We start from the raw sequence: 17484 nt of genomic DNA, 5'->3' as shown, positions 1-17484 counted from the left end.
TACTAAATTACTCACGATAAACGTTCACAAAAAGCATAACAATTATTTTAAGAATTATAGATACAGAACTCCTCTATGCACTCGATATGTCCGATTTTTAAAATAGCTTTTCGGTGAAAGCACATTTTGCAATATTCTCAGTAGATAGCCCGGCATCACAGGGCTAGCTATTTAGACACCCAGCAAGTTTAGCACTCATCAAAGTCAGATTTACTATAAGAAAAATGTTATTACCTTTTGTCTTAGTCAGAATGCACTCCCAGGACTTCTACTTCAATAACAAATGTTGGTTTGGTCCAAAATAATCCATCGTTATATCCAAATAGTGGCGTTTTGTTCGTGCGTTCAAGACACTATCCTAAAGGGTAAATAAGGGTGGCGAGTATGGCGCAATTCGTGACAAAAAAAATCTAAATATTCCATTACCGTACTTCGAAGCATGTCAACCGCTGTTTAAAATCAATTTTTATGCAATTTTTATCATAAAAAAGCGATAATATTCCGACCGGGAATCTGCGTTTAGGTAAACAGACAAAGGAAAAGAAAGCATTCGGTGGACGCGGGCACCCGCCTAAGCCCATAGTACTCTGAGTGGCCACTTGCCAAAAGCGATAAAGTGTTTCAGCCAGAGCCTGCCTCGATATCGTTCAGCTTTTTCCCGGGCTCTGAGAGCCTATGGAAGCCGTAGGAAGTGTCACGTTATTGCACAGATCCTGAGTCTTCAATAAAAAGAGCCAAGATGAAACACTACTTCTCAGACAGGCCACTTCCTGCTTGAAATCTTCTCAGGTTTTGGCCTGCCATATGAGTTCTGTTATACTCACAGACACCATTCAAACAGTTTTAGAGACTTTAGGGTGTTTTCTATCCAAAGCCAATAATTATATGCATATTCTAGTTACTGGGCAGGAGTAGTAACCAGATTAAATCGGGTACGTTTTTTATCCGGCTGTGTCAATACTGCCCCCTAGCCCTAACAGGTTAACAATGCAGATTTCTGAAAGCTAACGCAACCCTTGAGGCTATGCCAAGACGGGGTAAATTCCTAGAAATCAGGAGAAAAGAGAAGGCGCTCTGAAGGGTTTTCTAAGAAACCTGACCAGCAACACTCTTCAGGAAACTCTAGCACTGGTGCAGGATAAACAGTAGTTTCTTCAGAAAGTGTGGTTTTGCTTTAAATCGTCAGTGTATATTCTGTTATTTTTACATGAAAAGGGTATTTTCATCAAAGACGGCAAGAAAAAAAATCTAAACATTTTTTGGAGCTGCACAGGCATGGTCGCAATTGGTCGGAGCTTCTCCCGTAATATTCCAAGCAATCTAAACCATTCGGCTTTGAGACTGGGTAAAATCCATAACTCCATTTTTATTAACCCTTAAGTCAATTTCCACAGCCCTGCAGAAATCTAATTAGCAAGTTCTGTTTGGGTTAATTTGTTGTATCCACTGAGTCTCATCCCCTGTCATGTCTTCAATTTTCTCCCTCCACCACAATTCCCAGTCACACTTCCTGACGATGTTACCCAAATACTCTTCCCCCTTCTCTCTTCCCTATGGGGAACCAACATTGAGTGATGCAGTGATTATGTATTTTCACTGGCTGTTTAACTGTCAAAACACGCTTCCTGACAGTGTTACCCAAATACGCTTGCCCCCTCCCTCCCTTGAGTGATGCTGTATTTTCACTGCCTGTCTAACTGTTAATTGTGTTTGTCAGGTGGCACCAACAGCCTCCTCATTTATCACTCTTCTTAAATATCATCCTCCATCCCTCCCTTCCTCCTGCTTTTTTGCTTCTTCACTGTGTGGTGTGGATCAGCAGTAGACTCACCAAGCAGCGCTAGCTAGTTAGCACGTTAGCTCATTAGCACGTTGCGATGGAATCAAGTGTGAGGTGAATGGACTTGGGCTGGGAGATGGAATTGGGAGCGATAGCAGACCTGCCAACTTGCACGTGTTTTGCGTACCATACTTGCACGCAATTTGAGGTCAAAGTACACTGGTATGAAAAATACACAGAAATAGACTAGTTGGCACATTGTGGTTTTTGACTCAACCGTCTGAAGTTGGAGCTGAGCCAATCAGAGGACTTGGGCGAGGACAAAACTCTTTAGCTCTCTGCTCCGTCCCGCCCCCCCCATAGTTGTAGTACTATCAAAAATGGTGGATAAATGAAAATAGTTCATTCAGGCCATTTACCATTAGTGATGCACCGATATGACTTTTTGGGCGATACCTATATCCAATATTTTCCTTGCCAAAAACAACCGATACCGATATTTAGAATTTTAGCGGCCTTTTAAGCATTCTAGTACAGTTAAATAGTTAACACACACACACATGGACGCAGCGGTCTAAGGCACTGTATCTCCGTGCAAGAGGCGTCACTACAGTCCCTGGTTCGAATCCAGGCTGTATCACATCCGGCCGTGATTGGGAGTCACATAGGGCGGCGCACAATTGGCCCAGCATCGTCCGGGGTAGGCCGTCATTGTAAATAAGAATTTGTTCTTAACTGACTTGCCTAGTTAAATAAAGGTTACACACACACCACACTGACCAAAAAGTAATTTTGTTGGCATTCACGTATGTCCCCATTACAGTAAAACATCAAAATCTATTTCTTTCACTTACTTGCTGTGCTGTTTTGTTCAGTCGTTTCATTCTCAACCAGGATTTCATGGAAAGCCGTTTGGGTCTTTGCGTGTCAAAAAAGAGAACACTATTTGACGTGTGGCTCAGTTGGTAGAGCATGGTGTTTGCAACGCCAGGGTTGTGGGGTCGATTCCCACGGGGGACCAGTACGGGAAAGAAAAAAAAATGTATGAAATGTATGCATTCACTACTGTAAGTCGCTCTGGATAAGAGCGTCTGCTAAATGACTAAAATGTAAATGTAATGTAATGTGTCAGGATCTGAATATCACAATAGCACGTCACATAATTTAACGCGTTCATACATTTTTTTTAATGTAGTTATTACACATTGATTAAACTCTCGTATTTCATATGTCACAACGATTCATCGATACGTATGCTATGATGCTGGTAAAGTTGTCTCGCGCACCTACAGTGCTGGTCATAAAAAAAATAAGCTAGCTAGTTCATAGATGCAAATCATGTTCTTCCCCAAAAACATAGCAAAACGATAGCTAGGTGTCATCTAAAATAACCCTAATTTACAAGACAGTTCTTATTTGCTTAATGGTGGTCGGACCCATCTATGTGAAGCTAGCCACAATAAGGATTAGCCACAACAGTGTACTTTGCGGTTAGCCTTCAAAATACAAGTATGTCATTGATAGTGATGCAAATGAATACAAATGGTAGAATTATGCCATAATAGAATAGATCATGCTAAACGAGGTTGGAATGTTATATTAAATCAACAATTGGACAATTTGTTAATTTGACAAAAAATCTGAAATCACACTGGATTTATTATACTTCAGAATTACATTTGGGGCATACTTATTTCACTGTCCAGCCTTAACCATGGTTTGTGGATCAATGAAATTGGGGTATCAGTCTACTCCGTGACACCCAGACAACATTAGTGTTGTAGCTCTTATTGCGGGACTCTGAAACAACTGAATTTAGCCACATTTATTGTCAACCTATATTTATTGTCAACCTATGTGTATTGAACACTATTCCAGAGGAAAAACAATACTCTGTGGATGTTTTAGAGTCTGATAACTCTTAGGAGAACGTTGGGAAAAAATATCTTGGGTATTGAGTAGACTGATACCCCGTTTCATTGATCCCCAATACTTAGTTGATCCCCAATACTTAGTTAATCCTTAGGTGTACAGTGCAATATGAATGTCAATACACACATTAGGCTGACTGGGGAGGTGATTTCACACAGTCACAGTCCCGCGATAAGAGCTACAACGCTAATATTTGCTTAAACTCTTCACAGTTGTGTTCTGTCGGTGTCACCGAGTAGACTGATGCCCCATTTTCATTGCTTCACATTCCAACCTTGTTGAACATGATCTAGTCTAAATATGGCATGATTCCACCAATTGTAACCTTCTGCATCATTTTCAAAGAGGTACATTTATTTTGAAGGCAAACCGCAAATTCCACTATTGATCCTAGCTTCACAACACATAACCCGGTCCGGTCGAGCCTTGCTAGCTGGCTGCTTATAACGTTAGCTTTTGGCAACAGGGTTAAGTAGCTGGCTAGCTATTCATTTTTATGAACTGAAGTTCAATTTTAATAGGCGAACAACAAGTGGCTATCTAGCTAATACTTACTCACAAGGATTCATTGCTAAGAATAATGAAAATGACTGCAGTTTCCACTGGTCATTGTTTTCAGGCTGGTTGTATTGGTGCTAGCTAGGTACCAAGCTAAAGCTAGTTAGCTACCCCAGAAGTTGCGGTCAAACAAATCATGCTTTATTACCAACGCAGTATTGTAAACACATCATTCGTGGCAGGTGTTTGCAGACTTTTTGGTACATCTTTGACACTGCTACTGATAGTAGTGGTGGCGCTTGCACTTGCAAATTCAGAACACACAACATTATATCATAGAACTGTGTTATTTGACGTGTCAAATAGTGTTATTTGACAAAAAAAAATTGACACGCAAAGGCCCAAACGGCATTCCATAGTAGTATTTATGTATGTATGTTGTCCCGCATGACAATGCCACCAGCCATACTGCTCGCTCTGTGCGTGATTTCCTGCAAGACAGCAATGTCAGTGTTCTGCCATGGCCAGCGAAGAGCCCGGATCTCAATCCCATTGAGCACGTCTGGGACCTGTTGGATCGGAGGGTGAGGGCTAGGGCCATTCCCCCCAGAAATATCTGGGAACTTGCAGGTGCCTTGGGGGAAGAGTGGGGTAACATCTCACAGCAAGAACTGGCAAATCTGGTGCAGTCCATGAGGAGAGAGATGCACTGCAGTACTTAATTTGGCTGGTGGCCACACCAGATGCTGACTGTTAACCCCCCCCATTGTTCAATTTCTGTTAGTCACATGTCTGTGGAACTTGTTCAGTTTGTCTCAGTTGTTGAATCTTGTTATGTTCATGCAAATATGTACACATGTTAAGTTTGCTGAAATAAACGCAGTTGACAGTGAGAGGACGTTTCTTTTCTTTTTTTGCTGAGTTTTGGTATGCACTTCAGCTTTGACATCGGTTTTGCACATTTGCGTTAAACTAGACATTGGGCCGATACTGATGTTGGTATTTTTAGCTAATATCGCCCGATTCCGATATGTTCACCGATATATCGTGCATCCCTGTTTACCATTGCGAAAACATTGTCAGTTTCTGTCTACTTAAGGGGGTGGCTCTCACATAGACACCAATGCGATAGCAGCTGGGTCTGGTCTGCTCAGTTCTTTTGACTTCAGTTGAACAAGGAAAAACCAGTGCAGGGTTTTCAATCTTCCTCCCGAGCTGGATGGCAGCTCTCCACTTCATCCGTTGATACCACTGATGTGTGAGGGGGAAAGGGTAAGGAAAATGGAGAACGAACTGTTTGCTATTTTCCCCAAAATTGTTTGTCAAGCACAACCACTATTTCGTAGTTACCTACAGCGTTGTTTAGTCAACTAGGCAAGAACACTTTCTTTCCCGGACATGCTGTGATCTCAACGGTTGTAGGCACGAGTGCATATTCGAGAAAGGAAACGTTGTGGTGTTCTGGTAGTTCAGTTTTTCGCCGCTGCGTGGATGGAAACAGACATGGCAGAGAGCTGTTCCGCAAATACCGGTCCATCCTTCACAGAAAGTTATGGTATGCTGTTAGACTAGTAGGCCTATGTTAATGAATAAGTTGTTGATCTGTTCTCTTGATGTAGCTGTATGTCAACCATAGTGGTGTGATACTAGATGTCATAATAGTCAGTTCACCAATAACAAGGCATGTTGAATGAACGGTAGCCTAGTAGTCAGACCTAACTTGATGGACTAGGTCAGGGATGTAGATGTGAAACTAGCTCATATAGGGCTAGTTCAGTTGTTTCATATTCCAAATAGCATATAGTAAGCTACTACATTGCTTCCAGTGATTTAATCATTTAGAATTTTCTCCCCAAACGAAATGAAGCCAGTTTACTTTTTCACTAGACTATGCACATAAAAGCACCTACATTAATTATTAATTAGAATAATCATTACCCCTAAATTGAACCTAGAAAAATGTGTCATTGAGACCACCTCACTTTAATTTGGATCAAACACAGTACTTCTGTGTTTGATACATTGTTTGATATAATTTAAGACTCTTAGTTTCAGGAAATGGCAGTTACAGGTTTTTCAAAAATGCAAAATGCTCCAACTTCCTAAGGGGAAGTTGACTGACATGCACTGGACCTATCCCCTACCCAACCTTAGGCCTACATCAACACCACCTTGTCAGAAAATCCTGGTGAGAGCCCTGACAGTGCATTTAAATGTATTTCTAGTTCGCTCCTGAAGAGCAGCCAATTACCAAATACCGTAAGTCTATAGCCTACCATTCCTTCTGAGGCAATCTTCTGCCACATTATTAGACAAAAAAAGTGCATTTGTCTATGATTTGAGCAGTGTGGTGTCACTGGGCCCGGGGGTGCAGCCACTGCGCTGAAGTGGTTCTCATAAACATGATTCAAGGTTGGCAGGTCTGCGATAGGCTGGCTGATACTGTACTTCAATGGCACTTACACAGACAGGAATATTTGCCCATGAATTTTCATGATTGTTATCAATCTATATTATTAAGCTGTTTTTCTCTCTCCCTCTCTCTCTTCCTCTTCTACAGTGGATCTAGGCTCCTTGTCATGGGACGACCTGGAGAACGACCTGCCAGACGAGCTGATCCCCAACGGAGGCTCTGGCTTGGGGGGTATGACGGGGGGCGCCATGCCCTCCAACGGGGGTAACGCCAACCCTGGGGGTCCTGGACCTCTGGGCTCCAAGGTCCCGGACGCAGTGGCCAAGCACAAGCAGCTGTCAGAACTCCTCCGGGTGGGTAGTGCCTCTGGTCTCACTGGGGGTGCTGGAGGAGGGACTCAGCCCGGTGGCATTGGGGGTCAGTTGGGTGCAGCACACGGGAAGAGCTCCTTGGGTCAAGGGTCGCCGAAAGCGGGGACTGGACAGAACTTCAACCAGTCTCTGGGGGGCCATGCCGGGATGTTAGCCCAGGGTGGGCAGCACCAGCCGGGCCAGGTGATAAACGGAGGCCTGGGGCTGGGTCCTGGAGGTGGACGAGGCCGGGGGCAGTACCAGGCCATGCAGGGGGCACCAGGAGGAGGAGCGGGCAGCTCGTTGGCAGAGACCCTCACACAGCAGGGCGGGCCGCAGGTGGGCGCTGCCACCCTGAACGTTGCCGCCGCCGCCCAGCAGGCGGGCAACATGAACAAGGTGAGTCACAGGGATGGGACTCAGACACACATACAAACTACACTCTTAGTCATAGAGAGGCATGTATGAAATGTGTGTCTGCGACAGAAAGACAAGTTTTGAATGTGCCAAATGGTCAGAGAGCAGCGATATCTCTTTATAGCTCTGCATTGTGTGTGTTGAATCATCATTTGTACAGGATCATCCATGAATTCTCAGCTTTGGTGCTAGTTACTGTGGCACTGTGTAGAGCAGATCCATCCTGGTTGGGTGATAGCTCTCTGATACTGCTGGGTACTAAATCGTAAACGAATAAATGTCCTCCGCAGAAGCCGAACCATTTAGAAAGATTCAGACACATGTTGCGGTCATGTCGGGAACTCGGAAATACAACCCTTTTACTGGGAAAAATGCATGTGAATGTCCCACCAACTCGTAATGCCCAGACGGCATCCCTAGCCGCGTCCTCAGAGCATGTGCGGACCAGCTGACTGGTGTGTTTACGGACATATTCAATCTCTTCCTACCCCAGTGTGTTGTCCCCACATGCTTCAAGATGGCCACCATTGTTCCTGTACCCAAGAAGACAATAGTCATTTAGTTCAGTTACCATCGCCCCGTAGCACTCACTTCTGTCATCATGAAGTGCTTTGAGAGACTAGTCAAGGATCATATTACCTCCACCTTACCTGTCACCCTAGACCCACTTCAATTTGCCTACCGCCCCAATAGGTCCACAGATGATGCAATCGCCATCTCACTGCACACTGCCCTATCCCATCTGGACAAGAGGAATACTTATGTAAGAATGCTGTTCATTGACTACAGCTCAGCATTCAACACCATAGTACCTTCCAAGCTCATAATTTAAGCTTGAGGCCCTGGGTCTCAACGCCGCCCTGTGCAATTGAGGCCTGGACTTCTTGACGGGCTGCACCCAGGTGGTGAAGGTAGGAAACATCTCCACTTCGCTGAAACTCAACACTGGGGCCCCACAAGGTTGCATGCTCAGCCCCCTCCTGTACTTCCTGTTCACCCATGACATGCATGGCCATACACGCCTCCAACTCAATCATCAAGTTTGCAGACGACACAACGAGACAGCCTGAGGGAGGAGGTGAGGGCACTTGGGAGTGTGGTGTCAGGATAACAACCTCACTCAACGTCAAAAAAACAAAGGATGTGATCGTGGCCTTCAGGAAACAGCAGAGGGCGCACCTCTCTATCCACATCGACGGGACCGCAGTCGAGAAGGTGGAAAGTTTCAAGTTCCTTGGCGTACACATCGCGGACAAACTGAAATGGTCCACCCACACAGTGTGGTGAAGGCGCAACAGCGGCCTCTTCAACCTCAGGAGGCCGAAGAAATTTTGTTTGTCTCCTAAACCCTCAAACTTTTACAGATGCACAATTGAGAGCATCCTGTCGGGCTGTATCACCGCCTGATATGGCAACTGCACCACCCACAACCGCAGGGCTCTCCAGAGGGTCCGCAGGGCTCTCCAGAGGGTGGTGCGGTCTGCACAACGCATCACCGGGGGACAAACTACCTGCCCTCCAGGGCACCGACAGCACCCCATGTCACATGAAGGCCAAAAAGATCAAGGACATCAACCACCCGAGCCACTGCCTGTTCACCCCGCTACCATCCAGAAGGCGAGGTCAGTACAGGTGCATCAAGGCTGGGACCGAGAGACTGAAAAACAGCTTCTATCAAGGCCATCAGACTGTTAAACAGCCCATCACTAACAGAGAGGCTGCTGCCTACATAAAGACTTTAATAAATGGATCACTAGTCACTTTAGTGTTTACATATCTTACATTACTCATCTCATATGTAAATACTGTATTTTATACCATCTATTGCATCTTGCCTATGCCGCTCGATCATTGCTCATCCATATTTATATGTACACTACCATTCAAAAGTTTGGGGTCACTTAGAAATGTCCTTGTTTATGAAGGAGAAATAACATCAAATTGATCAGCATTAACAGTGCAGACATTGTTAATGCTGTAAATGACGACTATAGCCGGAAACGGCAGATTTTTTTATGGAATATCTACAAAAAAATCCAAGATGTCATAGCAGTCAGACGTCTTTTGTCCTCGTCGTGTCCCGTGTATATGTCTTTTTCTTCACAGATCTTTTTTATATATTTTTTCTAAAACTCAACTTCAAAACACTCCTGCAACCCGCTTCACCCAATGTGGTGCGGATCTGGGGTTTTTTCTAAAGTATTATTCACCTTGAATCCCCCAACAGAAGCTAGCCAGCTCACTAGCTATTAGTCAGCTAACCACTGCTAGCAGTCATCAGCTAACCTTTAGCTCAGAAAGCTCTCGCCAGTTTGTACAACACGACTCAAACCATAGCATACCGGACCCATATTCTCTCCATATCCCCGGATTCCTACCGCAAGCTCTGGACATTTTCACCTGGATCTTCGCAGCTAACTAGCTGCTATCCGAGTACTGGCTAACGTTGGTCCCGGAGCAAGCACCAATTAGCCTGGAGCTAGCCCATGTTAGGCCCTTTCTCCCGGCTAGCTAAAGAGGCCCATCAGCCACTCCTGGGCTACAATACCCGGCCCCCTTCTACTGCCGATACGGGGCACGGAACGCCGCCGATCCTTCACGACTGGACTACGACGTAATGTGCTCGAGGGGATACTCAACTGGCCTCTACATCGCAACCACCCCTGAATGCCCATCCGCTAGCCGCGGCCCACTTGCTGCTAGCTGTCTAGAGCATATTGGACTGTTAGCTGTATAGATCCATCGGCCAATTTCCTGGGCCACTATACCAATTGGACTTGGAACCCTCTGCTACTCGGAACCCTACTAATCCATCACGACTAGTCTGTCGACGTTCAAAACAGACTTTCCTCCGTCGAGACGTCCCTCTAAGGCCCTTCTGCTAGCTTGCTAGCCCTGGTCTGCTAGCTTTCTGAATCGCCATGTCTCCAGCCAGCCCAACCACTCACTGGACCCCTATTGATCACCCGGCTACGCATGCTTCTCCCTAATATCAATATGCCTTGTCCATTACTGTCCTGGTTAGTGATTGTCTTATTTCACTGTAGAGCCTCTAGCCCTGCTCAATATGCCTTACCCTACCATTTAGTGCCACCTCCCACATATGCGGTGACATTACCTTGTTAAAACGTCTCTAGAGACAGTATCTCTCTCTCATCATTACTCAATGCCAAGGTTTACCTCTAATGTACTCACATCCTACCATACCTCTGTCTGTACATTATGCCTTGAATCTATTCTCACGCCCAGAAACCTGCTCCTTTTACTCTCTGCTCTGAACGCACTAAACGACCAGTCCTGATAGCCTTTAGCCGTACCCTCATCCTACTCCTCCTCTGTTCCTCTGGTGATGTAGAGGTTAATCCAGGCCCTGCAGTGCCTAGCTCCACATAGACAAAAATAATCACGCAGCCATTTCCCAAGCAAGGACATGTCAATAAAACCCAAAACACAGCGAAATGAAGCATTAACCTTTGACGATCTTCATCAGAGGACACTCCTAGGACATTGTTACACAATACATGTATGTTTTGTTCGATAAAGTTCATATTTATATCCAAAAACAGCCTTTTACATTGGCGCGTGACGTTCAGAAAATATTTTGCCTCCAATACTGCCGGTGAATCAGCACAACAATTTACTAAAATTCTCATCATAAACGTTGATAAAATATTAAACTGTTATTCAAAGAATTATAGATGAACATCTCCTTTATGCAACCGCTGTGACAGATTTCAAAAAAGCTTCACGGGGAATGCACACTTTGCAATAATCTGAACTGGGAGGCCCCAACTGCGCTCAGAAAAATACACCAGGCAATACAGATACCCGCCATTTTGGAGTCATCTAAAATCATAAATAGTATTAGAAATATTCACTTACCTTTGATGATCTTTATCAGAAGGCACTTCCAGGGATCCCAGGTCCACAATAAATGTTTTGTTCGATAAAGTCCATAATTTATGTCCAAATATCTCCTTGTTGTTTGCGCGTTCAGTAAGCTACTCCAAATGTAGGAAGCGCGCCGAACATTTTACGACAAAAAGTTATATTTATGTTCGTTGAAACATGTCAAACGTTGTAAAACATCAATCTTTAGGGCCTTTTTTAACGTAAAACTTGAGTAATATTCCAACCGGACGATTCCAATGTCTTGAAAACCGTTATGGAACACAGCTACCTCCTCACGTGAATGCGCGTAATTGTGGCCTGTCATTCTCTCGGTCATCAGACTCCAGGAGGTCTTGTTCGCTCTCTGTTGACTGCAAAAGCCTGAAACACGTTCTAAAGACTGTTGACATCTAGTAGAACCCTAAATCACTGTATACTGAATAGGCCCAGTCTTGAAAAACTACAATCCACTTCCTGGTTGGATTTTTTTCTCAGGTTTTTGCCTGCCATATGAGTTCTGTTATACTCAGACACCATTCAAACAGTTTTAGAAACTTCAGTGTTTTCTATCCAAATCTACTAATAATATGCATATTCTAGTTTCTGAGCCAGAGTAGTAACCTGTTTAAATTGGGTGCGTTTTTCATCCGGCCGTGAAAATACTGCCCCCTAGCCTAGACAGGTTAACATTAGAAGCCTCCTCCATAAGTTTGTTTTACTCACTGCTTTAGCACACTCTGCCAACCCGGATGTCCTAGCCGTGTCTAAATCCTGGCTTAGGAAGTCCACCAAAAACCCTGAAATTTCCATCCTTAACTATAGCATTTTCCTACAAGCTAGAACTGCCAAAGGGGGCGGTGTTGCAAGCTACTGCAGAGACAGCCTGCAGAGTTCTGTCATACTATCCAGGTCTGTAGCCAAACAATTCAAACTTCCACTTTTAAAAATTAATCTTTCCAGAAACAAGTCTCTCACTGTTGCCGCTTGCTATAGACCACCCTCTGCCCCCAGCTGTGCCCTGGACATCATATGTGAATTGATTGCCCCCCATCTATCTTCAGAGCTCGTGCTGCTAGGTGACCTAAACTGTGACATGCTTAACACACCGGCCATCCTACAATCTAAGCTTGATGCCCTCAATCTCACACAGATTATCAATGAACCCACCAGGTACAACCCCAACTCCGTAAACACAGGCACCCTCATAGATATCATCCTTAGCAACTTGCCCTCCAAATACACCTGTACTGTTTTCAACCAAGATCTCAGCGATCACTGCCTCATTGCCTGCATCCGTAATGGGTCTGCGGTCAAACGACCACCCTGCATCACTGTCAAATGCTCCCTTAAAATACTTCAGCGAGCAGGCCTTAAAATACTTCAGCGAGCAGGCCTTTCTAATCGACCTGGCCCGGGTATCCTGGAAGGATATTGACCTCATCCCGTCAGTAGAGGATGCCTGGTTATTCTTTAAAAGTGCGTTCCTCACCATCTTAAATAAGCATGCCCCATTCAAAAAAAAATTGACCCAGGAACAGATATAGCCCTTGGTTCTCTCCAGACCTGACTGCTCTTGACCAGCACAAAAATATCCTGTGGCATTCTGCATTAGCATCGAACAGCCCCCGTGATATGCAACTTTTTAGGGAAGTTAGGAACCAATCTACACAGGCAGTTAGGAAAGGTAAGGCTAGCTTTTTCAAGTTGAAATCTGCATCCTGTAGCACACACTCAAAGTTCTGGGACACTGTAAAGTCCATGGAGAATAACCTCCTCCCAGCTGCCCACTGCACTGAGGCTAGGAAACACTGTTACCACTGATAAATCCACTATTATTGAGAATTTCAATAAGCATTTTTCTACGGCTGGCCATGCTTTCCACCTGGCTACCCCTACCCCGGTCAACAGCCCTGCGCTCTCCACAGCAACTCGCCCAAACCTCCCCCACTTTTCCTTCACCCAAACCCAGATAGCTGATGTTCTGAAAGAGCTGCAAAATCTGGACCCCTACAAATCAGCCGGGCTAGACAGTCTGGACCCTCTCTTTCTAAAATTATCTGCCAAAATTGTTGCAACCCCTATTACGGGGGAAATTTTTTTGGGGGTTGAAATGATGCATTACTACTGTAAGTCGCTCTGGATAAGAGCGTCTGCTAAGTGAATAATACTAGCCTGTTCAACCTCTCTTTCATATCGTCTGAGATTCCCATAGATTGGAAAGCTGCCGTGGTCATCCCCCTCTTCAAAGGGGAGACACTCTACACCCAAACTGCTACAGACCTATAACTATTCTACCCTGTCTTTCTAAGGTCTTCGAAAGCCAAGTTAACAAACAGATTACCGACCATTTCGAATCCCACCATACCTTCTCCGCTATGCAATCTGGTTTCAGAGCTGGTAATGGGTGCACCTCAGCCACACTCAAGGTCCTAAACGATATCATAACCGCCTTCGATAAGAGACAGTACTGTGCAGCCGTATTCATCGACATGGCTAAGGCTTTCGACTCTGTCAATCACAACATTCTTATTGGCAGACTTAACAGCCTTGGTTTCTCAAATGATTGCCTTGCCTGGTTCACCAACTACTTCTCTGACAGAGTTCAGTATGTCAAGTTGGAGGGCCTGTTGTCCGGACCTCTGGCAGTCTCTATGGGGGTGTCACAGGGTTCAATTCTCGGGCCGACTCTTCTCTGTATACATCAATGATGTCGCTCTTGCTGCTGGTGATTCTTTGATCCGCCTCTACGCAGACGACACCATTCTGTATACCTCTGGCCCTTCTTTGGACACTGTGTTAACTAACCTCCAGATGAGCTTCAATGCCATACAACTCTCCTTCCGTGGCCTCCAACTGCTCTTAAATGCAAGTAAAACTAAATGCATGCTCACCTGCCCGCCCGTCCAGCACCCATATACTACCCACCACTGCGACCTGTACGCTCTCGTTGGCTGGCCCTCGCTTCATACTCGTCGCCAAACCCACTGGCGCCAGGTCATCTACAAGTCTCTGCTAGGTAAAGCCTCGCCTTATCTCAGCTCACTGGTCACCATAGCAGCACCCACCCGTAGCACGTGCTCCAGCAGGTATATCTCACTGGTCACCCCCAAATCCATTTCTTCCTTTGGCCGCCTCTCCTTCCAGTTCTCTGCTGCCAATGACTGGAACGAACTGCAAAAATCACTGAAGCTGGAGACTCTTACCTCCCTCACTAGCTTTAAGCACCAGCTGTCAGAGCAGCTCACACATCACTGCACCTGTACATAGCTCATCTGTAAATAGCCCATCCAATCTACCTCATCCCCATACTGTATTTATTTATTTATTTATCTTGCTCCTTTGCACCCCAGTATCTCTACTTGCGCATTCATCTTCTGCACATTCTACCATTCCAGTGTTTAATTATATTGTTAAATTATATTGTTATTACTTCACCACCATGGCCTATTTATTGCCTTTACCTCTCTTATCCTACCTCATTTGCACATGCTGTATATAGATTTTTCTACTGTATTATTGATTGTATGTTTGTTTATTTCATTTGTAACTCTGTTGTTGTATGTGTCGAACTGCTTTGCTTTATCTTGGCCAGGTCGCAGTTGCAAATGAGAACTTTTTCTCAACTAGCCTACCTGGTTAAATAAAGGTGAAATAAAAAAATAGGCGTGCAGAGGCCCATTATCAGCGACTATCACTTTTGTGTTCCAATGGCACGTTGTTAGCTAATCCAAGTTTATCATTTTAAAAAGCTAATTGATCATTAGAAAACCATTTTGCAATTATGTTAGCACAGCTGAAAACTGTTGTTCTAATTAAAGAAGCAATACGACTGGCCTCCTTTAGACTAGTTGAGTATCTGGAGCATCAGCATTTGTGGGTTCGATTTACAGGCTCAAAATGGCCAGAAACAAAGAACTTTCAGCAGTGAAGAGGCGACTCCGGGATGCAAGCCTTTTAGGCAGAGGTCCAGTGTCTGGGTACTTTTGCCCATCTTAATCTTTTATTTTTATTGGCCAGTCTGATGTATGGCTTTTTCTTTGCAACTCTGCCTAGAAGGCCAGCATCCCGGAGTCGCCTCTTCACCGTTGACATTGAGACTGGTGTTTTGTGGGTACTATTTAATGAAGCTGCCAGTTGACGACTTGTGAGGTGTCTGTTTCTTAAACTAGACACTAATATATTTGTCCTCTTGCTCAGTTGCGCACCGGGGCCTCCCACTCCTCTTTCTATTCTGGTTATGGCCAGTTTGCGCTGTTCTGTGAAGGGAGTAGTACACAGCATTGTATGAGATTTTCAGTTTCTTGGCAATTTCTCGCATGGAGTAGCCTTAATTTCTCAGAACAAGAATAGACTGACGAGTTTCAGAAGAAGGTTCCTTGTTTCTAGCCATTTTGAGCCTGTAATCCAACCCACAAATGCTGACGCTCCAGATACTCAACTAGTCTAAAGAAGGCCAGTTTTATTGCTTCTTTAATCAGAACAACAGTTTTCAGCTGTGCTAACATAATTGCAAACTGATTTTCTAATGATCAATTATCCTTTTAAAATGATAAAATTGGATTAGCTAACACAACATTCCATTGGAACACAGGAGTAATGGTTGCTGATAATGGGCCTCTGTACGCCTATGTAGATATTCCATAAAGAAATCTGCCATTTCCAGCTTCAATAGTCATTTACAACGTTAACATTATGTCTCCACTGTATTTCTGATCAATTTGACAATATTTTAATGGACAAAAACAAGGACTTTTCTAAGTGACCTCAAACTTTTGAATGGTGTATATATTATTTTTTCATTACTTTACTTTGTATTTGGTAGCTGTTGTGGAATTGTTAGATATTGCTGCACTGTCGAAACTAGAAGCACAAGCATTTCGCTACACTCGCAATAACATCTGCTATCCATGTGTATGTGACAAACAAACATTTTATTTGATTAATTACGACTAGGAAACTCTGGTATGAACTCAGGGCCCTGATCTTTCCCACCTGCTGAACACTGACACCACGCACCACTGAAAATGGCAACAAAAATAGTTCCTTCCGAGCTCAAAGCACATGAACTCTCCAAGTAGACAAGTCGTTCCTCCGATCACTCCGACCTGACGTGAGCGCGGCATTAGCCATAGCCTGGTCCCAGATATGTTGGTCTTGTCTTGCCCCTTCCTATGGTCCCTAAACAGATCTGGGACCAGGAAACACTTAGCCAGCCTCCCCTGTGCCTAGTACAGCTCTACTACACCAATGTCTGATGTTGCCTCTGTGTCCAACACCATGCCAGCGCTTAAGTTTTTACTGGGCTTAATTCACTGGCTTAATTGCCCAATTAATGAGTGGTGAGAACCTCCATAGCCTTTCGTTACAACGCCTGGTCTTCGTTTCTAACGGGATGATACATTTCTAACAGCGCGCCACAGTGGCCTTGGAGGACAATTTTAAAAACATCTCCATCAACAGCACTGCAGACTCATAACTGCTCTCTTTTTGTACAATGGGCTGCACATGTGACAAGCTGGTTGCCTATTGGCTTGAGTCAGTTCTTTTTTTTTAAGACACATCAGTTGGCAGCATTATTCAGTTGCAAGCTCTGTGCATAGAATTAGAACTAGAATTCTAGATGTAAGGAACTGCTATGGACTGATATTGAGTTAACATTCTCATCTTCTGCTCAATCACTGTCCGTAGGGGATACTACAGTTGATTATAACACTGTGTGTAGATTGCTAGGGATTGTTTACCTAAGCCTCAGTGACACTGCTCTTATGTGGTTTCACAGGAAATCAATAGGAAACCATCCATTCTGCTCTCTCTGTTGTCTAATGAGAGGTCTGCCTGTCTGTAACCTCAACACAGAGAGGGGGTCTTAACAGTGTTTCTAGTTGTGTGTTTACATGGAGACCAGTCCGCTGAGAGAACCTGTAGGAGTTTGGTATGGGTGTGAGACTGAGAAACTCAGTGGTGATTAGTTTGGTGTGTGAGGAAGTGGGGATGGAGAGAGACTGAACGAGAGCGTATTGGTGTTGTCTGCATTATGCTAGGTTGTAAATCTCCTTTCTGGGTGTGTGTGATCCCCCTCTTTCCATGGCTCTCTGCCATACCATTGGACAGTAAATCACTTCATCAAATGCAGAATAAGGGGGTGAGTGTGAAAGGAGGTATAGGGTAATCTATGTGCAGGGCCAAACAAGCTAAATACACTC

The 17484-nt window shown here is 44.5% G+C and overlaps 1 protein-coding gene across 4 annotated transcripts in view; it reads left to right on the top strand.

The window, feature by feature from the left end:
* Positions 1-17484, top strand: part of LOC106590442 (CREB-binding protein-like) — a 72527-nt gene that overhangs the window by 15079 nt on the left and 39964 nt on the right. For all 4 annotated transcript variants that reach the window (XM_014181510.2, XM_014181517.2, XM_014181503.2 and 1 more), the window contains exon 2: positions 6771-7372. In XM_014181510.2, the coding sequence (XP_014036985.2) occupies positions 6771-7372 (602 nt within the window). The remainder of the gene's footprint in view (positions 1-6770; positions 7373-17484) is intronic.

This window comes from Salmo salar, chromosome ssa02 (genome assembly GCF_905237065.1).
Source record: "Salmo salar chromosome ssa02, Ssal_v3.1, whole genome shotgun sequence".
NCBI lineage: Eukaryota > Metazoa > Chordata > Actinopteri > Salmoniformes > Salmonidae > Salmo > Salmo salar.
This window is presented reverse-complemented; position numbering and strand designations above follow the sequence as displayed.